The following is a 23410-nucleotide window of genomic DNA, read 5'->3' as shown; positions in this document are numbered from 1 at the left end:
TTACAAAGCCACGGCTGCCTGAAATCCATACTTCCCCTCTCTGATGATGACCTGTGAATTAATGCACAGGGAAAAAAAGGAGATCCTCCATTTCATGCCTTTTTAGAGCCAGCTGTCAGTGCTGTGTAGGAGATCAAAGATGGCTGCCGGGGAATAAAGGAGACACTCTGCCTTGTCACTGGTGCGGTATCATTCACTGCACCTGTCACCTTTGAAGAGCTGCTTCCCAATGAGAACGGGTGTTTTGGTTTGTGGCGTTTTAAGTGTCAATATTCTATTTCGTATTCTGTTTCATAGTGCTACTGTTTACCTTTGTGATGGTTCTTCTCCTGTCATGTGATGGGCTGACCTCTTTCCTTCATCTTTGGGAAAGCTGTCAGAACATCAAATTATCATTTATTTGTCAACTGCCAGTGCCCACTGAAGGAGTTTAATGAAAGGCCCTTTATGTTCCTTGGTAGATTGCATGTTATTCTGCTATGTTTGTATCAGGGAATCAAAAGCTACTGGGTTGGGCGACCGCTGACCTCGTGGTCCAGGCGTATGCCACATATAGGATCTGGCCTGACAGTGCGTTGCATGTTCGAGTCCCGTTCATGACGACCTTTGCTGCATGTCTCTCCCCTTCTCTCTCTCTCTCTCCCTCTTTCCTGTCCGCCTTCACTGTAAATATCAATAAAGGCACAAAAGGCGAGTGGCAAGGAGCTAGTTTAAAAAAGGGGGTAGGGGTCATGGGGAGAACATGCAAACTCCACACAGAAAGGCCCTTTCGCCAACCCCGCCTCGGGTATGGGCAATGATGACACGGAGGAGAGGACAGCGTCCCGAGCGGGAATCGAACCCAGGACCTTCATTGTTTAGGTTTTATTGTCAGGCTATCAGTTATTGTTTGTCGTTTCTATGATCTCTAGAGGAGGCCTTCTACCCTAGGATCAATACAATGTCAGACTGGATGCTGGGAACTTTGGTTTATAGCAAGGTCAAATGATCCCTTTGACCCTTGATAGGATGTCAGTCCATGCGGTGACTAATTGTTTTTGCCATTGATTGTAAAGTGGAAGGTCTTCATCAGCATCAAACATTCTTACTTCAGAAAGGGACCAAGGTTACTACAGGCATCCTCCACACATTTGTTTTAGGTGACATTCAATCCTAGCCATTGGTCAATATCGGTGTAAAACATTTCTCACGGACCATCACCATGTACATGTTATCTAATAGTTGTTTTTTGTTTTAATCTTTTTTTGTGTGTGTCCTTGAGCAGTTAGCATGCCTACCATATCACATGATTATTACTTGCGCAAGCAGAGCGCGCAAGTAATATTTTCGCCCGGTCCATATGCACCGTCCCAGCCAACCCGCCACTTTTGATGCGTATGCAAATAAAACAGCAAAATTGTGCCTGATTTGCTGGGACCAGATTACATAAATGACCATATGTCTTAAGTCATCATTGAGAGATAGTCATACACACCATGTACTCTGGTCCCAGCAAATCAGGCACAATTTGCTATTTTATTTGACAAATTACATACATATGCACCGTCCCAGCCAACCCGCCACTTTTGATGCGTATGCAAATAAAACAGCAAAATTGTGCCTGATTTGCTGGGACCAGATTACATACATGACCATATGTCTTACGTCATATACGTCATGTATATATATGTAATTTGTAAAATAAAATAGCAAATTGTGCCTGATTTGCTGGGACCAGAGTACATGGTGTGTATACTGTATGTATGACTAGCTCTCAATGATGACGTAAGACATATGGTCATTTATGAAATCTGGTCCCAGCAAATCAGGCACAATTTTGCTGTTTTATTTGCATACGCATCAAAAGTGGCATCTTTGGTCTCTCCAGCTATAGCTTTGTTGGCAGCATCCCTTATGTTTCCTACTGGAGATATTTAATGGAGCAATAAGTGTTTCATTAGCAGCATTTGTGAACCCTGCATTGCCATGTTAACGTGTGTCCTGTGCGTGCAGGCCTTGCTGCCCACCAGGCGCTGGTTCAACACAGTCCTCGATGACTCTCACCTAGTGGTCAGCTGCCACCTGTCCAACCTCACTAACAGGGAGAAGGAGGGACACCTGTTCTGCCAGGTAACACACGGATGCAAGTGTGCATGCCAAAATATAGCTATTCGATTCAATCGATATTGACATTGTGATATATCGTCTGTGATTTTGTACAGACGATGTACAGTATGTGAACATTCCTGATCAATTAACAGATTGTGATACCGATTTAAATGTTGACGGCTGCCGGGTCTAGTGTAGGAGTGTGGCAGTTCACCCTGCCACTGAGACTGAAGTTAACAGAGTTTTTGTAATGGATTCGAGTAAATTGGTGGAATGTTCTGAAGGTATTAGACTGTTTTAGCTGAATGACATGAACAACAAATGCCCCATCTGTTTGGTCAATGCATATGCATAATTATCTATTCTCAAATGTCTTGTGTGTAAAATTCTTCTGAAGGCACCAGTAGTTATAACTTATGTTATAAGATATGAAAAATCGAATGATGTGATCCACGTGGGGATGGTGTGGCTCTAATGTGGACTGGATATGTCGTCTATGAGAGTGGTCCCCAACCCAGGGACCACTTGCTGGTCGTCCACGCCGCCAGTATGCATGAAAAGGAATTCATTGTTATATAATATTCATGACCATTATACTGAACAGCCCGATCTCATATCACTACTGTTTTGGATAGCTTACTTTACCAAACAAAGTACTTAACACATTGAAACCCATTGTGTTCAACAAGGTGCTGTTGTTGATGTTAACCCATGGGTTAACATGATGCTATATGTTAACCCATTCAGGATGGGTTCCTGTTGCTATGTACATGCTATTGTATCTATCGGCCTCAGTCCTAAATGGGTTAACATTCATGGCCTGATTTAAAGGGTTGTCGCAGTCCATCTTTACATTTCACAACTCCATTGAAAGTACAGACAACTGTATGATGCCAGAAGTACCTTTTACATTTTTTTTATACAATGTTCAGAAAAACAGAAGGCGAGTGAATGGGGACATAATTGATGTTCCAGACATTAGCTGGGATTTTGGGATAAACAGGTGGTGTACGATGACTGTCAGTGGAGTGTTAACCACCTAAGATCAGTGTAATGAAGGAGATCTTCCATGCAAGCTACAAATATTTGCAGTTGCATAAGTCAGAGAAGAAACAAAGGTCAGACAACAGGACAATATAATAAAATAAAAAGTATAAAGAGTACAATTATTTGGGTGTTTTAAAAATTCCTATGCTTACATTTTTAATAAGTTATTTAAATCGGTGACCGCGGTTTCGCAGGAAGCAAACTGTCTCTGTTGTCTTTTCTTTCTGTGTAGTTGCTGGACATGCTGAAGTTCTACACCGGCTTTGAGATCAACGACCAGACAGGCACCGCCCTGACGCAGAAAGAGATGACCACCCTGCACTATGACCGAATCACCTCACTCCAGGTCATTGCAACTCTAGCTCGCTTTATCCTGTAAATTATACTGTTATTCACCCAAATAATATTTCACGATATTCCCTTGTTTATGTTGCATTCCTAAACCAATAATTTCCTGACCGGCAGAGTCTCCTACTGACTAATGACCCGGTCATTGTCCGGGTCATTAGTTAAATTAAATGATTGGCTCAGGAAAGCAAAAAAGAAAATAATGGGTAATGGATAAAAATTATGTATATATACATACTATACTATATATACATACATATACATATACACGTGTGTGTTTCTCTCGCTCTCTCTCTCCCGATGTGAATTTATGTGCACACAGAGTAGAGAGAGATTGAGAGCGCGACAAAGACAAAGGGAAACAGAGATATGAATATGTAAACAACCTGGTTTGCTGCCAGCTACCAGATGCCATTTCAGAGATGTGATATCAACTGGAATGACCCTTTATGTTGAACCAAAGCCATGCAGTGTTTCATTTTGACTAGGTTATCCCACCTAACCATTTTCATACAGGATTTCTTCCTGGGTCATATACAAGCCAGGTGATATGAGCATTCATTCGACTAAACAGTTAATCACTTAAACCCTATTCTCAGTAATACGGACCTTGCAATTTTAAAGAGATTTTAAAGATTTGGTGTAGACTCTACACCAAATCTCTTTGTGGCTATTTCTTGGCAGAATAGTTGAGTTACAGTACTTGCAACTCACGTGAGACATGACTGTAAGCACACGAGACAAGGTATTTGGCGATAAGAAGTTGATAGCATCCATCCACCTGCAGGCTGGCAGACCTGCAGATGGATCCATTAAAATAGCTAAACAATTTTCTGCTGAGGAAATGGCTTCCGAAAGTGACCATTTCCAGGCAGAATAATAATGTGATAAACTTCTACTATTGTAGCTCAAGTTTGTACATGAACAGAATAGAGGAGTTTTCTCCTTTCTTGTAAAAAAACGAATATTGAACACAAGTCTCACTCAGAATATGCAAGCAATATCATGATGCTGCTGGCACAGTGTTCAGTTTCTTTCTACAGAGACTTTGCCTGGAGTGTCATAGGTCCTAAGCAGGCATAAATGCCGAAACAATATTGCCCCCACTCAAAATTCAGCACACGTTCACACATGACATCACAAACAAATATGCAGACACAAATCGTGTACCTGCTCACCACTGCAGAGTCTAGGGGTTTAAATCTACCGCAGTGCATCCGGCTTTGTGTCTATACAACAGTATTACAACACAATTGGCCTGTGTTCGGGGGACAGAAGCCGGGCGGAGAGGAGGATATTTGTGTAGGAGTAGAACGTATTACTACATTCTTCAGGTGGGGGCTTCTTACTGGCTGGTGACTGGTGAGCCAGGAGAAAAAGGGGTCAAAATTATAATATGCGTGCATAATTCATTTTACCTACTTTTTGTACAAATAAACAAAAATATTATTTAAACGTCAGTGAAATTAATCATTCAGCACATCCCTACAAGAAGTGTATTATCACTAACTGCTGTAACATCACACTTCATTCCAACTCAGATTATAAATTTGTTAGACAAATAGACGGTGTCTATTTTACGCCATGATGATGTATGATGATAAGAGCGCCCCTCACTTCACACCATAGACTGTAAAAAAATATGGACAAAGCGTTCTCCGGGTCTGATATGGACGTAAGATGAAGCCAGTCAGTCCTTGAATTGTAAATCGCCATCTTTCTAGATCCGTTTGGGCCCAGCTGGCCATTGGCTGGCCCAGACAACGAGGCGGGACTTCCCCCCTTCTTCTTCGTTGGTTTTTATTTTGACTCAAGCGGGGGGGGGGGGGTGGTTCCCGATCATAGACTGTAAAGGTAGCCACGCCCCTCAGAACATACTCGACTTTATGGTCATTTTTTAAATAAATGGTACCATAATTGTCCAAAAATAAAATTATGACATGAGAAATGAGACTTTAAACTAGTGACTGGAAGCAGAAAGTATTCATGACCATGTTTATTAAGGTAATACAGTCTAGGTGAAGTTGGGCCCAAATACATGGACCTCTATGGAGGTGGGGTTTTTTGGGCCCAATGACAGTGCCACAATAGGCCATTATATGAACTTTAGGGAAAGTCAGGATTTCCTACTGGCTTCAGACACTATTGGCTTCACTGCCCCCCTGCTTCACACGAGTGATTTTTATGTACAGTATTTTCCAATTGTTAATGGCTAAATAGTTAACTACTGGTTTAATATGACTACATGTGTTTGTGATAGGTCCATAGGTAAAATATCTGAGTGTTATGTGGTCTGTATTCCAGAGGGCAGCCTTCGCCCATTTCCCAGAGTTGGAGGACTTTGCCCTGTCCAACGTTGCAGCAGTAGACACACGAGAGTCCCTGACCAAACATTTTGGTCATCTCAGGTAAGACTTTCAGCTGAAATGCACGTGATGGATATGGTGGTTTACACATCAATATTGGCATTGTGTTGCATCAGAACATAAATCTGTTGTTTTAGATAGACATGCAGGTGTTGGCTCCAGTGAAAATGACTAGGCAAAATATTACATGTCTCACTTCTAGCACTAAGCACTCAAAAATTTCATAAAAACACTGTGTCCACATGTATTGTAATTCATACTGCAAAGTCAGTATTCAGCATTTTCTTTTTGTTTATCAATATCGTGCCCCCATGTCTTGTTGCTGTCTCTCTCCTGCTAACTGGCAGCCAGGAAGTCCTTGAACAGGCAGCTGGTACAAGCCAGAGAGAAAGACGCGCCTCATTAATTTAATCGATTTGCAGTGGCTTGAGAATAAACTCTTTGAACAGCTGTGTTTGTCAGTTCATATTAGCCTGCTGGAGAGCCAAAAAGCCCCCTTGCTTTGATGGACTGGCCTGTGAATAACTGTTTTTAGTGTGTGTGTGTGTGTGTGCGCGCACAAAAGGGAGCAAGGAAAGGGCTAGGTTTTTCCTATTTTCACATTTGGCACGTGACTGCCACCACAAGGTTGGAAAACTGCCTCCAACATTTAAATACAGGTACCATGCTAATTGCACCCTCGCCATCTGTCTGAATGACAGATGGCCCTTTTCTGAGTTTGTTATGCCCTCCCTGATCATAGCTTCTCTGACGCAAGTCAGCATTAAATGAGAAAGAATGGTAACTGACTAAGCATTAAGCGACACAAATTGTGTCTGTGCATTCCCCACTTCCATTTCTTCCCTTTACTTCTGTGCCGGATTATAGATGCTTAAAACCCACATTAAGTTCCTGAGAGTCGAGCACAGGGATATGAGCCGGGTTGAGCTGAATCAGGTAGAGACTTGCCTGAGCTCTTTTCGTGTATTTCCAGAAATTGCACGCTTCCTCCCAGTATTAGCATTATGAATATAGCAGGCTCTGCATTGTTTGCCATTTCACAACTGTCACCAGAGCAGCTCTGGGGTTGGGGAGTTGGGGACACTCCAAATATGCCAATCAGATTTAACAAGGCACCTCTCATACAAGCAACTCATACTAATGCCTGTTCATTCCAGCTGCGCTACCCCCCAGCTAAGCTCCCAGTCACCCACAACCATGTCGAATTTATGCTCTCAGTCGTCCTAAACTCACAGAGACAGCATTATTGCATAACCTGTCCACGTACGTAAACACACTCTTACATGTATCGGTTCACTTAAAGGTATAATGAGTAGGATTTGTCAGTTGCAGTTTGTAAACACAACATTAAAAGATGCTTTCCTCCCCGGCTTAAAAACAGAAATAATGCTAACCCCCAAAGTTTGACAAGAAGAAATGTCTAAAATAAAATAAATAAAATACAGGCAATTACTATGCGCCGCAATTGACGGATGCTTCCAAATATGTTTTAACTGCTCCGTCCTTTAAACCATATTTACTTTGCTGACTGCGTCCCCCAGGGCTCTATCCTGGGCCCAATCCACAAATCTCTTTGCCCAAAATGGCATATTCTACAAGCACACAATGCCTCACATTGCGTTCTGAGCTTGTAGATCTGCTGTTTTTTGCAGAGTGTTCCTTCATTATAGCATGCCCAGAATAGGCGACATGTAGTGCCACCATAAGGACATTGTTAACTTAACCCATTCTGACCTGAGATCAGATTCATACGAGGTTTCCACTGGACACACACTAGGTCTGATTAACCCATTCTGACCTGAGATCAGATTCTAAAAATGTCAGTCGTTCTTCGAATTTTTCAAAAATAGCAGACCTACAAGCTCGTATCGCGCCACTCGGTGGCGCGATATGAGCTTGTAGGTCTGCTATTTTTCAATAGGTAAAGCATAACATGATGCTAACACCAAAATGGGTGCCCGGTCAGAATGGGTTAACTTAAGACATTGCAACATTGAGACAACATAAAAGCGCCATGCTATAAGGCATAAAAGGATCATGTTGTCTTTTCCCCCCCACATTACTCACTCATGAATCGCTTATGTGAGAGCGCCCCATGGCGTGATCACAAAAGCATGTATTATACACTTCCAGACAATTCATTGACTGGATCAAGGTCGCTGGGTTGTTGCTACTGTGAGTGGTCCCGTGCAGTGACGGCTCATGTATTGGAATGATTCAAATGTATGTTAAGCTTAAGTTAAAACCAGAAAGAACCAGACAAGGGGTTAATCCCATAGGCTGAGATAGGTTTCTGGGCAATAGGGCAGTATGCCCATACCCATATTCCCATACTCACTCTCCTGTCTCCCCAAAACACCCTCCTTGCATGATAAGCGAGGAAGGAAAATGCTTCTCTTGAATAAGGCCCCGGTCTACGGCAGTCCCATATGTAGCACAAAGGGTGGTGGTACCCTGCTGACGTAGCCTTGTGCGACCTTGATCCAGCCAGTTGGCTGGAAGTGTATAATAAATGCTTCTGTGATCACGACTGGGGGGCACTCCCCCGCAAGGCTGTAAGCGAGACATCTCACTCGTAATACTCAAATAACCGGGGTTATGTTTGTAACCTATGGTTATCCTTGGCTTAGAACTATGAACTATTAAAAACGTCTAGTACACAAGGAAATCATGCTATAGTGCCTCATTAAACATTTTGATAATAGGAAATGCTGCCAATAATGTATCTATTATTGTCCAAATATTGGCTGTGTGGCTGCAGAAAAACATGTTTGCTCCAGAGTTTTACAGACAAATCTAATGTTGCATAAGAGAAAGTTTTCCATAAGCTCTGAATGAGGGTCAGTTCAGGTAGCAGTTATTATCATTGTCCTCAGGTTAAAGAGGAAACTGATTATAAATGTAATATTAAGGGCAACCATCCCCCTCTCCCTTACCTTTTAGAGTAGCTATGCCTGTGGCTAAGCTGTCAGCCATGACCTAATCCAGTCTCCTCTCTTTCCATAACTCGCAGTGAGTTGTTGTTTTGTCACTAAGGGAAGTATCCCTACATATTCCTCTACCAGACCAGTGACTGGGCGACTAAAGTGCAGCAATGGCAGAACTGTCACCCAGATGTTCAAACAAACGGGGCAGGGGCTGAGGGGGCGCACATGCACATCACCCTACACGTAGATACCGTCGACAGGTCATTGCCACGTGTGGCTGTCCAGTCCCTGTCACTGTGTCCCTCCTTGTGTGCTGGCCCCATGTCTGTGTCACGGTGTGTCAGTTCGATTAAGACAGATCTGTATGCAGAGAGTCGTGTCTCAGCTCTCAGAGATGGAGATGGGCTTTGATTTTCATAATCCCGTCGCATCGATGCACCCCGGCCCTTTAAGACACGCATGCTGACAGAGCAGGCTGCAGTGTCGAAGCAAACCAGCGAACTGCTTTGCACCGCAGTGCTAACGAGCACAGGGAATGAGTAACGGCCCCTTTTCATCCTCGTGTATACAGTGCTGTTGAAATTGCCATTTGAAAGAAACTCGAGTCGCTTATACATGAAGAAACCTTCAAATCTCTGCACCTGTAAAGAGTAGTTCATATAATGATACATCTTTTCCCCTGTGAGCTAAGTATTACATTATGTCTACACCAATGCCCATTTATTTCACCAATCAATACATGTTGCCTTAGAGAAGAAATTGGAGGCAGTCTGCCTGTAATCGCTGACGATATAATATATGAAAATCACACCTGTGTGAACAAGTGAGGGGCGCTCTTATCATCATACATCATGATGCATCATCTCATACTGGCCAATCAGAATGCCTGTTGCCTGTGACTGGTTAGCTGATTTGCTCATTTACATATGACATACATTTTCCCTTCAATGTCAATGGTGTTTAATGTTTTGATGTTTAATGTACGTAATATTTAGCGGAATTTTGACTTAATTTCTAGCGCCCCTTAAAAAAAGAAAAGAATTCAAAATTATGTAAAGAAGACAAGGATCATTAACACTGTTTTATATGCTTGTTTTCTTTGTTCTCATCTTCCCTCTTCGAATCTCCACCCCTGTAGTCCCAACACACTCCACCGGGTGGCCTCATATCTTTGCCTCTTACCAGAACTGGCTGAAGGGCAAGACACCACCTATGAGAAGGAGGTTCTTCTTGAGCTGCTGGTAAGTCATTGTAGCTGTTCCTCACTGATGTGTTCATGAGGGCATGACAGCATAGTTTGTTCCAACCCCTTTGAGACATGAGAATGAGGTGCAAGGAGCAGGAACAATTGCTGCAGTACTAAGCAAGAACTTTAGTGTTTCTAATTTTAAAATAATAATACAAAGATTTGACCTTGGAAATTGGAATACATGCAATGCCATTTCCTTACCGCCCTCCCCTCTTGAATTTTCCCTTTTAATCCAATTACTGCCTCATGTGGGCAATTGTTATGAGGAAAAAAATACAATCCTGAGTGAGGATGGGTGAGCATGGTCGTTGTTTTTATTTTATTTTTGAGGGGCGCTAGCCCCTCCTATATACAGGTTTAATATGTGTTTTTCCTTAAACAACTTTATATGGCATATGCCATTAAAAGTATAATCAGTGATTTCACATATCACATATGTTTTTGTTTTGTTGTGATAATCCTCCTTACTATAGAGTGTTCTGACCATATAAGGAGTTCCTCCCTGTGCCCAGTTAACACTTTAATTGCCCGGGGTTATTTAATCCATTACATTATAGCACCCAGTCGATTTATAAACACGGACCACTTTTACAGACGGAACGGATGTTGTTGTGAATGTGTGTGTAGCAGCTAACGATAGCCACAAAGGCGATCGACAACAACGGGAGGTAAGAATAAATCTATCGCGACTAGCGAATGGACAGCGGAGCGCCGTCTAACACAGGATGTTTTTTTTGTAATTAGACGGGATGATTTAGATTGCGAGTTATTAACGTTTTAAGATTTTCGTTATCGTCGGCTAAACAGAGGAGGACCATTTTTGATGACGTCTCACTGTTGCGCTTTTGGAACAAACTTGGGCGTCGGGCGTTATTAATAGAAAGGACAAAGAACTTGCCCTTGTCCCGTAAATGTCCCCAATACACATTTAAACACATGGTGTACAGGCCTCTTCATCATAGTGGGAGTTTGTGGGCTGACCTGCAGGTACTCTTAATTACCCACTCAGACCCTCTCCAGGCCCCCGCTGAGAAGCCGTGGAGAGGATCCTTTTCATAATTTGTTGATTAGATTGTCGCAGTGGCCATCGTCACGGGACTCGTTTATGCGCCCCCCGACAACCAAATCGGTCTTACATATATGGTGGGGGGGGGGGGACGACGACGACGACGACGACAACATCCAGTTGCCGCCGGGGCTCAGGAGATTGGCCGGTGGTCAGAGCTCACCATGCAGCAGCAAGGCAGGTCACACACTGCAGGGACCACACCCATCATTAAGCTAAAGGATGATGAGCCGGTCTTTTACTGTCATTTAGACCAGTTTAGACGATTTACCCCCTGATGGGGCCAATGAGCTAGTCTGTATTCTGCGGCAGATATCATTCTCCCTCACTGGGTGAATAATTTATGAACAGGAATGTTTTTTTTCACCCCTTCTTCTTCCCCAGAAAGGACAATGCGCTCTTTTACCAGAGTTGCACTGAGTTTAAATGAGTGTGTTCTATCCCTCTCTCTAAATACCTGTGGGGGTGCTCTCGGGACACACCACACCAGTGGCAGATCCTCATTTAGACATTGCTCATATGTGAAGTCAAGCAAACGCACTATTCCTCTGAACAGCTTTCACTAATCTAGTTGGACACGGAAAAAAGCTGGGTAGGCAGGGGAGCCCATTGTTTAACCAACACTTTTCTATCACTTGAAGGTCATACTATGAACTGTACTGTCCCATGCACTTAAAATACCCTGTTTTAACTCTCTCTACCTGGTATGGCAACTTTGGAACAGCTCTCATCAGTCTACAGAGATGTCTATCCAAGTCTCCCTGTTTTTGAGGGGCGCTAGCCCCTCCAATACACAGGTTTAATGTTTGTCTTTAGTTCAATGTTTGTTTTGTAAATGCCATTGACAATGAAGGGAAAATTTACGTCATACTGTCCCTTTATAGTTAATGGCGTTTAATGTTTGTGTTTGCACCATTTGTTTCACATCACCTAATCAACATGAGTTAGACTATAATATATTAGCGCCCTATTAGCGCCCCTCACTTCACACGGGTGTGATTTTATTGACACCGACATGCAGGGCTGCGCTGTAACAGGATTAGCCTTGCATTGCAGCCTGTAAGTGGAGAGCAGAGGATGTTCTACAGCACCTGGAGCAGAACACAGGAATATCCGCCTAAACTCTTCCACTGTAGTGTTCCAGGACACGAATATGCAAACAAACTTCATGTGCTGGTGTGGTCATCAGTCAGCATAGTGCAAAAACCTAGCATGTAATGCAATAAATCCTCTGCTGACACAAACTAACCGATTCTAGACACTGAGTCAGAAAGACGGATAGGGACATTTTTATGTTTCTCTCTTTGTCACTTTGTTCTGTTCCAGTCTCATTTTTGTTCTTGTCTCTCTCTGGTGGACTTGGAGTTCTGGTACAACTTCTCCTACGGCCCATGGAATTTAGTGCAGTAGTAACTTAAGATCAAAGCTAAATTCCACATTAAAATGTATTTATTGGTTGATTTGGTAATGGCTATTCGGTAAAAAAAAAGTGTGACTGTATGCAATCTTAACGCTTAAAGGCCACATGCTAAAACGTATCGGTTTTAATTTAATATATTTCTCTTTCTCACTCACGCAGGTGTCTCGTCATGAGCGGAGAATCTCTCAGATTGAGCAACTTAACCAAATGCCCCTTTATCCAACGGAGAAGATTATCTGGGATGAGAACATTGTGCCGACGGAGTACTACTCTGGAGAAGGTGTGCATGTGTTTCTGTGTGTGCATGTGTACGTGCACCACGGCACATCTAATATCTAATCAGTGCCCTATAAGTCTTACGTGCTTACAGTATACACACACACACACACACGCACGCGCGCACACACACACACACACACACACACACACACACACACACACACACACACACACACACACACACACACACACATACCGTGTTGTTTTATCCTCTACATACCAAGGGCACTTATCTGGCACTGATCTGGCATCCTTCCTCACAATGGAATCCTCTTTAGCTGGCAGGGGCACCTTCACCTGCTAAGATACCACCTTACAATCAAAGCAACACCTCATAATCGCATTACTCGAGTGGGGAACCCAATCTGACGTGTGTGTGTTTTGGTGGGTGCTTTCCAGGTTGCCTGGCCCTACCTAAGTTGAACCTGCAGTTCCTGACACTTCATGACTACCTGCTGAGGAACTTCAACCTGTTTCGTCTTGAGTCTACGTACGAGATCCGACAGGACATAGAGGATGTGGTTATGCGTATGAAACCATGGTAACCAACCACTTCTGCTTTACATTTGACAATATGCCATTATGCTATTAATACTTTCTAAAAATAATAATTGAACATGGTTCAACCCCTTTTTCTTTTAATTAATTTCTCAGACAATTTGTTCAACTTCATTCTGTTTTGAGCTTAGTTCTGTCTGATGTTGACTTTTAATGCCTGTTGTGTGTCTGACTTCTCCCTGGCAGGCAGTCAGAGTATGGAGGCGTTGTTTTTGGGGGCTGGGCGAGGATGGCCCAGCCCATCACCGCTTTCTCCATAGTAGAGGTAGCCAAACCCAACATAGGAGAGAACTGGCCAGCCCGTGTCCGGGCTGATATCACCGTCAACCTCAACGTACGAGATCATATCAAACATGAGTGGGAAGGTATGACTGTCTCTGCAGAAGGGGGTTCCAACCACGACTGACTGTCTCTGTCTGTCTCTCTCTCTGTCACACATTCGCGAGCGAGCGCGCACTCTCTCTCTCTCTCTCTTATCTCCACCAGGCTAAAAGGCAAGGCCAATATTATGTTTTGCACCTCTCCATAATGCTGCATTCACATGGACTCAGGCAAGCGGTAGACAGCAACCAGACTTAATTTTAGTGGATGGGAGCAGGGCGGTAAACGGAACAGGACGACACGGCAGCCAGAACCGGCGACGGTAACGGCAGACGGCATCAATGTTAAAATATTTAATCTTTTTGCCGTTCCGTCCAGCAGGTTTTGCCGTTTGCCGTCTACCACTTGCCTGGTTCCATGTGAATGCAGCTTTAGTCTGTGCTGTGGACAGCTAATCTCCGGCACCGTTGGCTTGATCGCAGCCATACTCTGCACACACACTCCCTGAATGCCGCAGCTGAACCTCTGCCCCAAAGGTTTTCACATTGGCCTCTTATAGTGCCACCAGGAGGCCGGTTTGTGCAAAACACTTTTTTGGACAGTACACCTACAGATTTTGTTCAAACATCACACAAATTGGTACACAGTCTCTCTAGAGCCATTCAACGAAACGGGTCTTTCAGATTTTTCAGACTCCATCCTGTATTGGCTAAGATTGGCTTCCAAAGTTTGCAGGAGTGCTTAGTTTCAAACAAAATGCCACAAATCATGAACACATTGTGTGATTTCCGTGAAATTGTGCACGCACATTCCCACTAGGCAGAGGAAGAAATGCCACTTGAACATTTTCAACTCGGCCTCATGGTGGCGCTATAACTGGCCGGTTAGTGTTTTTACCTCTAACTGCACGTAAGACTTGGTATGCACACTCCTTAGAGGCCAAGGAAAAACCTTTGCCTGCTCTTTATAGCACCACCAGGAGCCCGTCATATGTAAAACACATTTTCTAATATTACTCCTTCAGATTTTATCCAAACTTCACACATGCTCTCCATAGTGCACCCGCGCACGCGCACACACACACAAAAACATATTACTCCTAAACATACACACACCTATCCTCCTGTTGGAGACCTGTGGCCAGAAGGGCACTTTTTCTAGTTTACCCTATAACAGACGGGATGCCCACAAGGCAAATTTGTCTTGTGGGCCAGGGAATCACAACAGCAGTGTTGCACAACAATCAAGTAAGCAGTTTATGTCCTCCATAAATTCTTCCCTGAGCACTCTATCCAATCGTCCCTGGCCTTGGCCTGTTGACCCCTGCCTAGCCTTGTCTGTGTGCAGGCGTTCTTGGAACCGTCCAACCCTCTGTGTTTTATTTCCTCATTTTGTCCTGTCGCTCGGAATGCAAGGAACAGGCACGGTAGATAATGTTATTGTAGCTTGTCAGCCTTAGGGTTGTCCCAAATGCCTTTTTGTAAGCTTCAGATATTCAGCACATATTTTCAATATATTATCCAAATCGTTCTAAATGAATTAGCCAATAAATCAAATTAAGGCTCTTTGCATTGAGATTCTTATCTCTGCTGTAGGTAATTTACATCTCCAAAGCCACTCACATCGCCAAAACACAAAGCTGCTCTGGCATCTTTTCTGTGTAAAAGCATGAAAGCAAAATTTACGTAAACTTGAAAGTTGTATTTTAGTTGATGATCTATGGCTATGCATAAAATCTATTTATTTTAGTTACCAGTACGTATCTTAGTTACACCAACATTGTTCTTGTGTAGTGTCTGGGGGTGCAGGGGGCAAAACATCGTGTTTATTGTCATGATTTGTCACAACAAGAGTTGGCTTTGTCCGTGGTGTAAACGTCTTTAAATAAATACTTTCTTAAAAGTCTATGAGGAAAATGAACGGGGATTTCTTTTCCGGGTCTCTCGAGGGGGCGGGACTGCGACGCTCTACCTCCTTCACTTTTCCAAGCACTAAAAACTAATTTGCTTTCTCTTACCCCTATAATTTCATTCTCTTCCCTGGCTTTTTTCCCATTGTATAATATAGCTTCATGTTTTAAAGATAAGCCATGTGCTGACGCGGCTCTCTCTCTCTCTCTCTCCCCCCCCCCCCCCCCCCCCTTAACCCCCCATCTTTCTTTCTCTAGGGCTGCGGAAACATGATGTTTGCTTTCTGATCACGGTGCGGCCCTGCCTGCCCTATGGCACACGCTTCGACCGGCGGCAGCCCTTCGTGGAACAGACTGGCCTGGTGTACGTGAGGGGCTGTGAGGTGCAGGGCATGCTGGATGACAAGGGACGTGTTATTGAGGAGGGTAGGTTCTCGCACACACACACACACACACACACACACACACACACACATGAACAGATCTAAAACGCACATGCACACTCATACACACATGTATACCAATCAAACACACACACCCCGTTATAACCACATTGAGGCCAGTGCATAGCTCTGTACACATTTGTATATATACAAAGCTAAACACACTGACATGGCCATACCCACATATATGCACTATTTTGTTTGCACGGACATAACCGTCTATAACCACATTGACACATGAGCACAGTGCACACTCACAATCATCAATATGCACATATACACAAACCCACACACGCTGAATCACGCACCACTTTCTTAACAGTTACACACCGGTGACATTCCCCCTCCCATCAAGCACAATGGAGCAGGTCAGTGCAGGGTTGTCATGGTGACAGTCACAGCGTGACCCGACCTGTCTACATTAGCATTCCATTAACCTGAGGTCAGCAGCAACACCTGAGAGCTTCCTGTCTTTGCTCTCTGCTTCCTTTATTGGATTGAAGACCACAGCTGCATCGCCCGCATTCCTATGGTGCACCCAGTGGCAGCCTTATATATGTTTCAATTTAAATGGGCCTCAAGCCTCCAGGGGCCTCCCGATCTTTAAGGCCGCATAATGTACTTTTCCTGCAAAATATACATAGAAGATCATCGGCATGAGATGGTGCACCCTGATGCAATTTGTGTCCCGATACAGGCTTCACAGTATGATATTCACACAAAATATAGCAAGCACTGTAAAGACAGCATCTTTAATGCATTTAATATCATATAAATCAAATGATCGCAGGCCATTAAACAAACCAAATTGCCCAAACATTAGTGGGACTGGTATTTGAAAAAAGCTTATCTTGAAGACACGCTGGGCCACAGCAGTCTCATATCTTGCACAACGGGGGGTGGTACCCTGCTGACTTGGCCTGGTGGTGACCTTGATCCAGCAAGTGAATTGTCTGGTGTATAAGTGTATAATAAATAAATGCTGCTTTGATCATGCCAGGAGGTGCTCTCCAATTAGTGCGACATCTCGCCTTTAATACTCAAATAACCAGTTTTTAGTTAGTAGTTCGAACTGACAAACTCGTTTTGGATACCATTTTATAATTGGTACTATTGATTACTGAAAATCATGTGTGAACATGGTAGTTCATTATAATGAACAATATTAGCCATTTCCCATCATAGACTTTGAATTTGACATTGAATTTATTATGTGTGGCTAGTGTTGGAAACTATGCCTGGTAGGAAATCACGTGACTCATATCACCGTCAACTAAAAGACGTCAAATCAAATGTTCCTTAAATTGTAAATTTCAATAATTCACAGCTTCTTGCATTGAAACCAGGCCTGCCTGTCTTGATGTAGTCAACCAAACCTAGGTTCAGCTGTTCGACAACAACAACAACTTTACCCCCTGTTGTATTGGGTGTAGCTTCCAATCCTGAACTATCATCATCCGGGGGATTTTATGATACACACGCAGAGTAACAAAAACATTCAAACATCAGAGGCCAACAGGATTGAGTTTCACTATCCCATTCCCTGCGCTACCATGAAGGAATTCCATTTATATGTCTGTGAAAGCATCACCCTCTAGCACCCTATGGGAGTAAGCCAAAAGCTCTCTGCTAGGCTGTCGGGCATTGCAACGCCTGTTCCTGCCTGAGGGGCATCAGAATGTAAGGCCTATTACTGCTGAGGTGAGGCAGTGCCCAGCCGGAGAACTGAAGGATAAGCTGTTTTTAGCAAGGCGAGCTGGTTTGGCTTTGTGGGGGAAATAAATGGATATTTAACATTGCAGTTCTGGTTTTTGAGGTGTTAGTCTGTTTTCAAGGAACCTGTCTCTGTCCCTTTCTGTGTCTGTCTGTCTGTCTCCCTTATATAGAAGGCCTTAGGGCCATTCCAGGTAAGGTTTGCAAAGTGACTTTAGCAAATTGTAATTGTTGTGGGCTCGAGTAGCGATGGCTGGTCTCGCGAGATCACAGAACCGTCAGTCAGGGGCAGAAGGCAGGAGAAGTCTCCCTCAATCTTTACTTAATCGTACGACAGTGCCGTGTGTTAACGCGAGACGATTTAAAAGTCCACAATGTGTCGTTGATGCAACGTGTTGTAGATTAGTTACCAAAAACAAAGCATTGCTATGATTATTTCCTGTTTTCATGTCGAGGTATGGATTGTTCCAACTTCTATCACAGCACAATGAGTACATCGTTGCCTTGTGATAGGTGACAGCACAGTTTATGTAGCCTAATGTATTATAAAATATATTACCATCCCATGGCGAGCTCTGCCTGCATGCTCTGTGCTGCCCGTCAGCCTGTGTGTCACCTCGATGCGTTAGTAGAAAGCAGGCAGCGAGCGACATCCACAACCACGTTGTGTTCTGGAAGCGTCATTCAAAACCCAGATAGGGTTGCGTGAAGGGGGAGCTACCTGTTTCTTCTTCTTGTACGTGTGTGACTGGTCTATTTGGCAGCCTAAAACCGCCACCTAGCGACATTATAGCGTTTTCATAAAATGTGCATTCTCGTGTAAAGGGTAATTAAAAAATTTGAACGCAACGGGACTTTGCCGTTTTATCTGGAGATGGTCGCCGTTTAAGAGGTCTAACATAGCCGCCTGTGCTTCATCCTCCTACAAGTAGCACTCGTTCAATTTTGACTCGCACCTTAACCCATTCTGACCTGAGATCAGATTCATACCAGGTTTCCGCTGGACACACACTGGTCTGATTAACCCATTCTGACCTGAGATCAGATTCTAAAAATGTCAGTCGTTCTTCGAATTTTTCAAAAATAGCAGACCTACAAGCTCGTATCGCGCCACTCGGTGGCGCGCTATGAGCTTGTAGATCTGCTATTTTTCAATAGCTAAAGCATAACATGATGCCAACACCAAAATGGGTGCCCGGTCAGAATGGGTTAATGGTGTAGTGAAATGAAAAATACCCTTTTCACACTTTTAGACCATATCCGTGGTCATCATATGGGCATATCCAACAATGGATGCCAAAAAAATGTGCAAATTCTAATTTATGTGTATTTTTATATCAAAAGTCCATAAAAATCGAATTTTTATTACTTCCTGAAAACGAAAACGTACTGCGTGATGTGTCGAGGCCCACATTGATAAAAGCCAATAAAAATGAAGCTCACCCGTTTAATTCCCCATATATGCGCATCCGTTCAGCAAAGCTGCTACTGATTACAGAAATCCTCAGTTTTTATTCCCATTCAAGATAACATCCAGAACGTGTATTACTCTGTTTCAACTTATCATCACGCTAAAATATGTATCTGAAAACATTATAGGGTAGAAATAAGCCACATAACAGTAAACTGGTACAGCTGGCCGAACATCTGACTTGTAAACAAACACACTCCATGCTGTCCTGCATAGCATAGCTAGTGCTACCGTCCCTGGCTACCATCCCATTGCCTGATTGGTTCAGAAATGTCAAAGCGGTGTTTCAACTTGAAACCGTCTGAAACTTCAAAATAAAATGTCCACCATTTCCGTTTCACTACGCCTTTTAAGACATTTGGTAGCATATGTTACCTAATAGGAGCCCTGTCGAATAGTATTATTATTCCCGGGACCGTTGTCCTGCTGGGCTCTGACGTGGTGCGGGTCAACCAATGGGAAGACGGAGGGATGTCATGTGAGATCGAGTAATGAACTACTCGAGCCCACACTGTTTCTTCAGGAACAGTATTTTCTAGTATAGGATTAGTATTATTAGCCACTCACTCAATACACATTTTTATTTTTTTAAATAAAATAAATTAATTTGTCTTGGTAAGTGAAAAATACCAAAAATTCTGGAATGGGCCATATGTCTGCATGTTTGTGTCATAGTCAAAAAAGTATGTACATTAGCAGTGGTTATATAAGATACTGACAGATTGCACATTGATCCAATCTAGCTCATTAGCTACATATTCAAGAAATAGCCTTGTCTGCTTGAGAATTATGCAAGTCCCTTGACTCTTAGACTGAGGTTAAACCAACATATGTGCCCCACATTTGGCAGCTGGCTCAAGTTGCATGGCACATAGCACTGTAGCACATGCTCTATGTTATGTTATTTATGACGAAGGTATGGCATTGCTCACGTAGTGCATTAGCACCTACTCACTTGTAGCAAATTATTTGGCAGACAATTCACTGATTTCACTCCACATACTTTTGCACAGTGCACATTCACACAGAGAGCGACAAATAAATAATAAGTCTGAAACCGACACATCCCATTGTATATATGCTGGCACCTAATGGTACATTAGTCTCTTGTCCCCTTCCACATTACTTTTGCTAGTATGTACTTTTCATGTCAAATGATATCTGATCAAAACATTTCTTCTCAAATGGTACTTGAACCACCATTTTGTGGACCCCAGGAAGAGCTTTGCTACTTTAAAGGAAGCTAATGGAGATACAAATAAAGAAATTGGTCTCAACAGTAAAGTAAATGCTGGTTTTCTGAAGCACCCATCTTGTACACATACAGTACTAACCCTAACCCACCAAATGATATGTTCTTGGTTTAACCATGAATCATGATCCTAGATTACTATTCGTATGCATTTGATGTATTACCTCGTGTTTACCCTGCTTACTTTAAATCGCTTTGGATTAAGAACATCTGCTAAATGCTTAAATTGTAAAATACCTAAATTGTCTCAATGTCTGTGCCCACCATTGCCCAGGACCCGATCCTAAACCTAAGCTGCGAGGAGATGCCAGAACATACCGTATGTGGCTGGATCCAAACCAGTACCAGCAGGACATGACCAGCAGCATCCAGAGCAGAACAGAGGATCCCTATGAGACCTTCAACATTATCATGAGGCGCAAACCCAAGGAGAATAACTTCAAGGTATGGGCTGTTTAACTCAAACCCAAGGAGAATAACTTCAAGGTATGGGCTGTTTAACTCAAACCCAAGGAGAATAACTTCAAGGTATGGGCTGTTTAACTCAAACCCAAGGAGAATAACTTCAAGGTATGGGCTGTTTAACTCAAACCCAAGGAGAATAACTTCAAGGTATGGGCTGTTTAACTCAAACCCAAGGAGAATAACTTCAAGGTATGGGCTGTTTAACTCAAACCCAAGGAGAATAACTTCAAGGTATGGGCTGTTTAATATGAGGATCTTAGATTGTATAGGTGTTAAATATCTGCAGAGAGATTAAAGATATCTTGTCATTGCTAATAGGATTGTCCCGATCTGATCACGTGATCGCAAATCGGGAACGATCATGTCATTTTCAAATTGTCGGAATTGGAATGGGAATTGATCCCTAGTATCAATATGATACCCGTATCATATTTTGATTTTGGATATTGTACTATTGTGATGGTGTATGTATAAAAATATAAATATTGGATTGGGGAAAAATTGGTATCGGCAGATTCAAAATCAATTGAAAAAATATGTGGTCGAGACATCCCTAATTTCTAACTGCACAGACAGACAGACCGACAGACACTGCTTCCAAAGTGGCTGGCATTGCCCAGGTCAACTTGAAGCTCATTCTGTCACCCATCGTTAGACACCAATAAACACATGGCATCTTTCCAAGATGCTGAAACACAGATGGATCATGATATTGGGATAAGACTGTAAAATTGGTTGTCCTCATAGTCATAGACTACCCTGTCAAACATCTGTCTTCCTCTTTTGTGTTTACCGTTGCCAGCACACACACATTAGTATACACAAGCGGGATCGGGATAGATGGGAAAATATCTAAGTAGCAGCACTTAGATATTTGCCTGCTTCTTCTTCCTCCCCTCCAGGCCATGAGCTCTTGCCCTCCCAGCATCTCCCCTGGGTGATCAATCACATGTATTGGGTCTTTGAGCTGGAGGGCTCAGGGCAGGGCATTGGTGGGATTACCACCGGATCAAGCCCCCACACCCCTCCCACCAGTCCCCCCAAACAGACTCCTCCCTGGGTGACCTTGCAATGCTCTCCCCTCTCTACTCTCTCTCCCTCCAAGAATCCATCCCTGGCAACAAGCCCGTCAGTTATACTACATACAGTGGGATCAGCTTGCAGCCTTGCAGGAGCCTGATGGCAGAGCATGATAAGACAAAAGGAAATCCCCGTCCTATATCCTTGTTTCAAGAACTGCTAATCCACATGCCATCATGGGTTGTTTTTTTTGTTTTGTTTTTTACAAGCCATGAAAAGGCTAAATGCATTGGCTTTGTTTTATTTTACTTTCATATAGGCTATTTGTCTAACTAGTCCATATCCAGGGATGCACGCACACCAAATATGTGCAGAATTGGGATTGCAACTGCTATTACAACTTTGCACAATTGAGCCATATTTCTCTCTCTGGCATTGTGTGGGTGTACACTCCAACCATAAAGCCAGCCATGTTTTGACCCACCGTCCATCTGAGCTATGGGAACATGGCCACTTCTGTGCTTTATTGACTACATATACAACAGCAGGCACATACTAGGTCTGCTGCTTGCCATGCTTTTAAATCAAAGTATCAAAGTATGGTGCCATATCTTGGCACCATTGAGCCCGCTTTCTTTCTGGCATTGAGTATGTGTAATGTAGCCTGAAGCCTGGTCCCACTGTCTGGCCGGATTATGGGACCTTGACCGATCAGATCCCACACCCCGTGGCAGAAAATGTGCCTTCACTCCGTGCATATGCCAATTTGCCAAATATGCATTGAGCAATGCTCAAATGCCCGTGTGAAATTTCAGATGATTGGTCAACTCACTGCAGTGCAGAGAAAAATGGATGCGGACAGATAGACTGGAGTTTTAATGTTAGGATGTTGTGCTCCATTTTCAATATCAACTGGAGTTTAAGTTTGTGAAGCTCAAAATGCCAATATATTTTCCATTTGTCATTTAAAATCCACCAGATTGGCAGATGTTTTTGAAATGAAACGAGGGCTTCTTTCTGTTTTGAAGAAGAAACTCAACTGTATCTCATAGCAGATCCAGAACGATTCTTCTCCTCCCCTCATCTGTGATGAGAGATCAAATTCCGACGAGGTTCCCTATTAAGAATTTGACAGTTGGCAGCTCATTAAAATATAATTGACAGATGCACACACTTCCCATTCCCCCATTAGTCAAACTGTAGAGCTATTGCAGTCTGATCCAGTCTTTTTTTTTCTACCCCCAGAAAGTCTGTAGTTTTGCAATCTGGAAAAACAGCGACCCCAGTTGACGTGAGTCAACAGTCTGTCTTGAGAGACTAGTAGTTTTGTAACCTGAAATTCCAATGTAACCAAACAATTCAAATGGTGAAAGTCTAATGCCTGATTTAAACTTGGTTGCGTGCCGGTGTCTCTCAGCAAAACTAGCTGATCTACATATGTTTTTCAAAATATGTTGTATTTTATTTT

The 23410-nt window shown here is 43.1% G+C and overlaps 1 protein-coding gene across 2 annotated transcripts in view; it reads left to right on the top strand.

The window, feature by feature from the left end:
- Window positions 1-23410, top strand: part of aqr (aquarius intron-binding spliceosomal factor) — a 79310-nt gene that overhangs the window by 9255 nt on the left and 46645 nt on the right. For both annotated transcript variants that reach the window (XM_080783741.1, XM_080783740.1), the window contains exons 12-20: window positions 1993-2109; window positions 3368-3481; window positions 5788-5891; window positions 9915-10017; window positions 12671-12791; window positions 13190-13331; window positions 13535-13713; window positions 15837-16004; window positions 20732-20901. In XM_080783741.1, coding sequence (XP_080639867.1) covers window positions 1993-2109; window positions 3368-3481; window positions 5788-5891; window positions 9915-10017; window positions 12671-12791; window positions 13190-13331; window positions 13535-13713; window positions 15837-16004; window positions 20732-20901 — 1218 coding nt within the window. The remainder of the gene's footprint in view (window positions 1-1992; window positions 2110-3367; window positions 3482-5787; window positions 5892-9914; window positions 10018-12670; window positions 12792-13189; window positions 13332-13534; window positions 13714-15836; window positions 16005-20731; window positions 20902-23410) is intronic.

This window comes from Protomyctophum bolini (genome assembly GCF_963924005.1).
Source record: "Protomyctophum bolini genome assembly, chromosome: 15".
NCBI classification, from domain to species: Eukaryota; Metazoa; Chordata; class Actinopteri; order Myctophiformes; family Myctophidae; genus Protomyctophum; species Protomyctophum bolini.
Note: the sequence above shows the minus strand (reverse complement) of the source record. Positions and strands in the feature narration are given on the sequence as shown.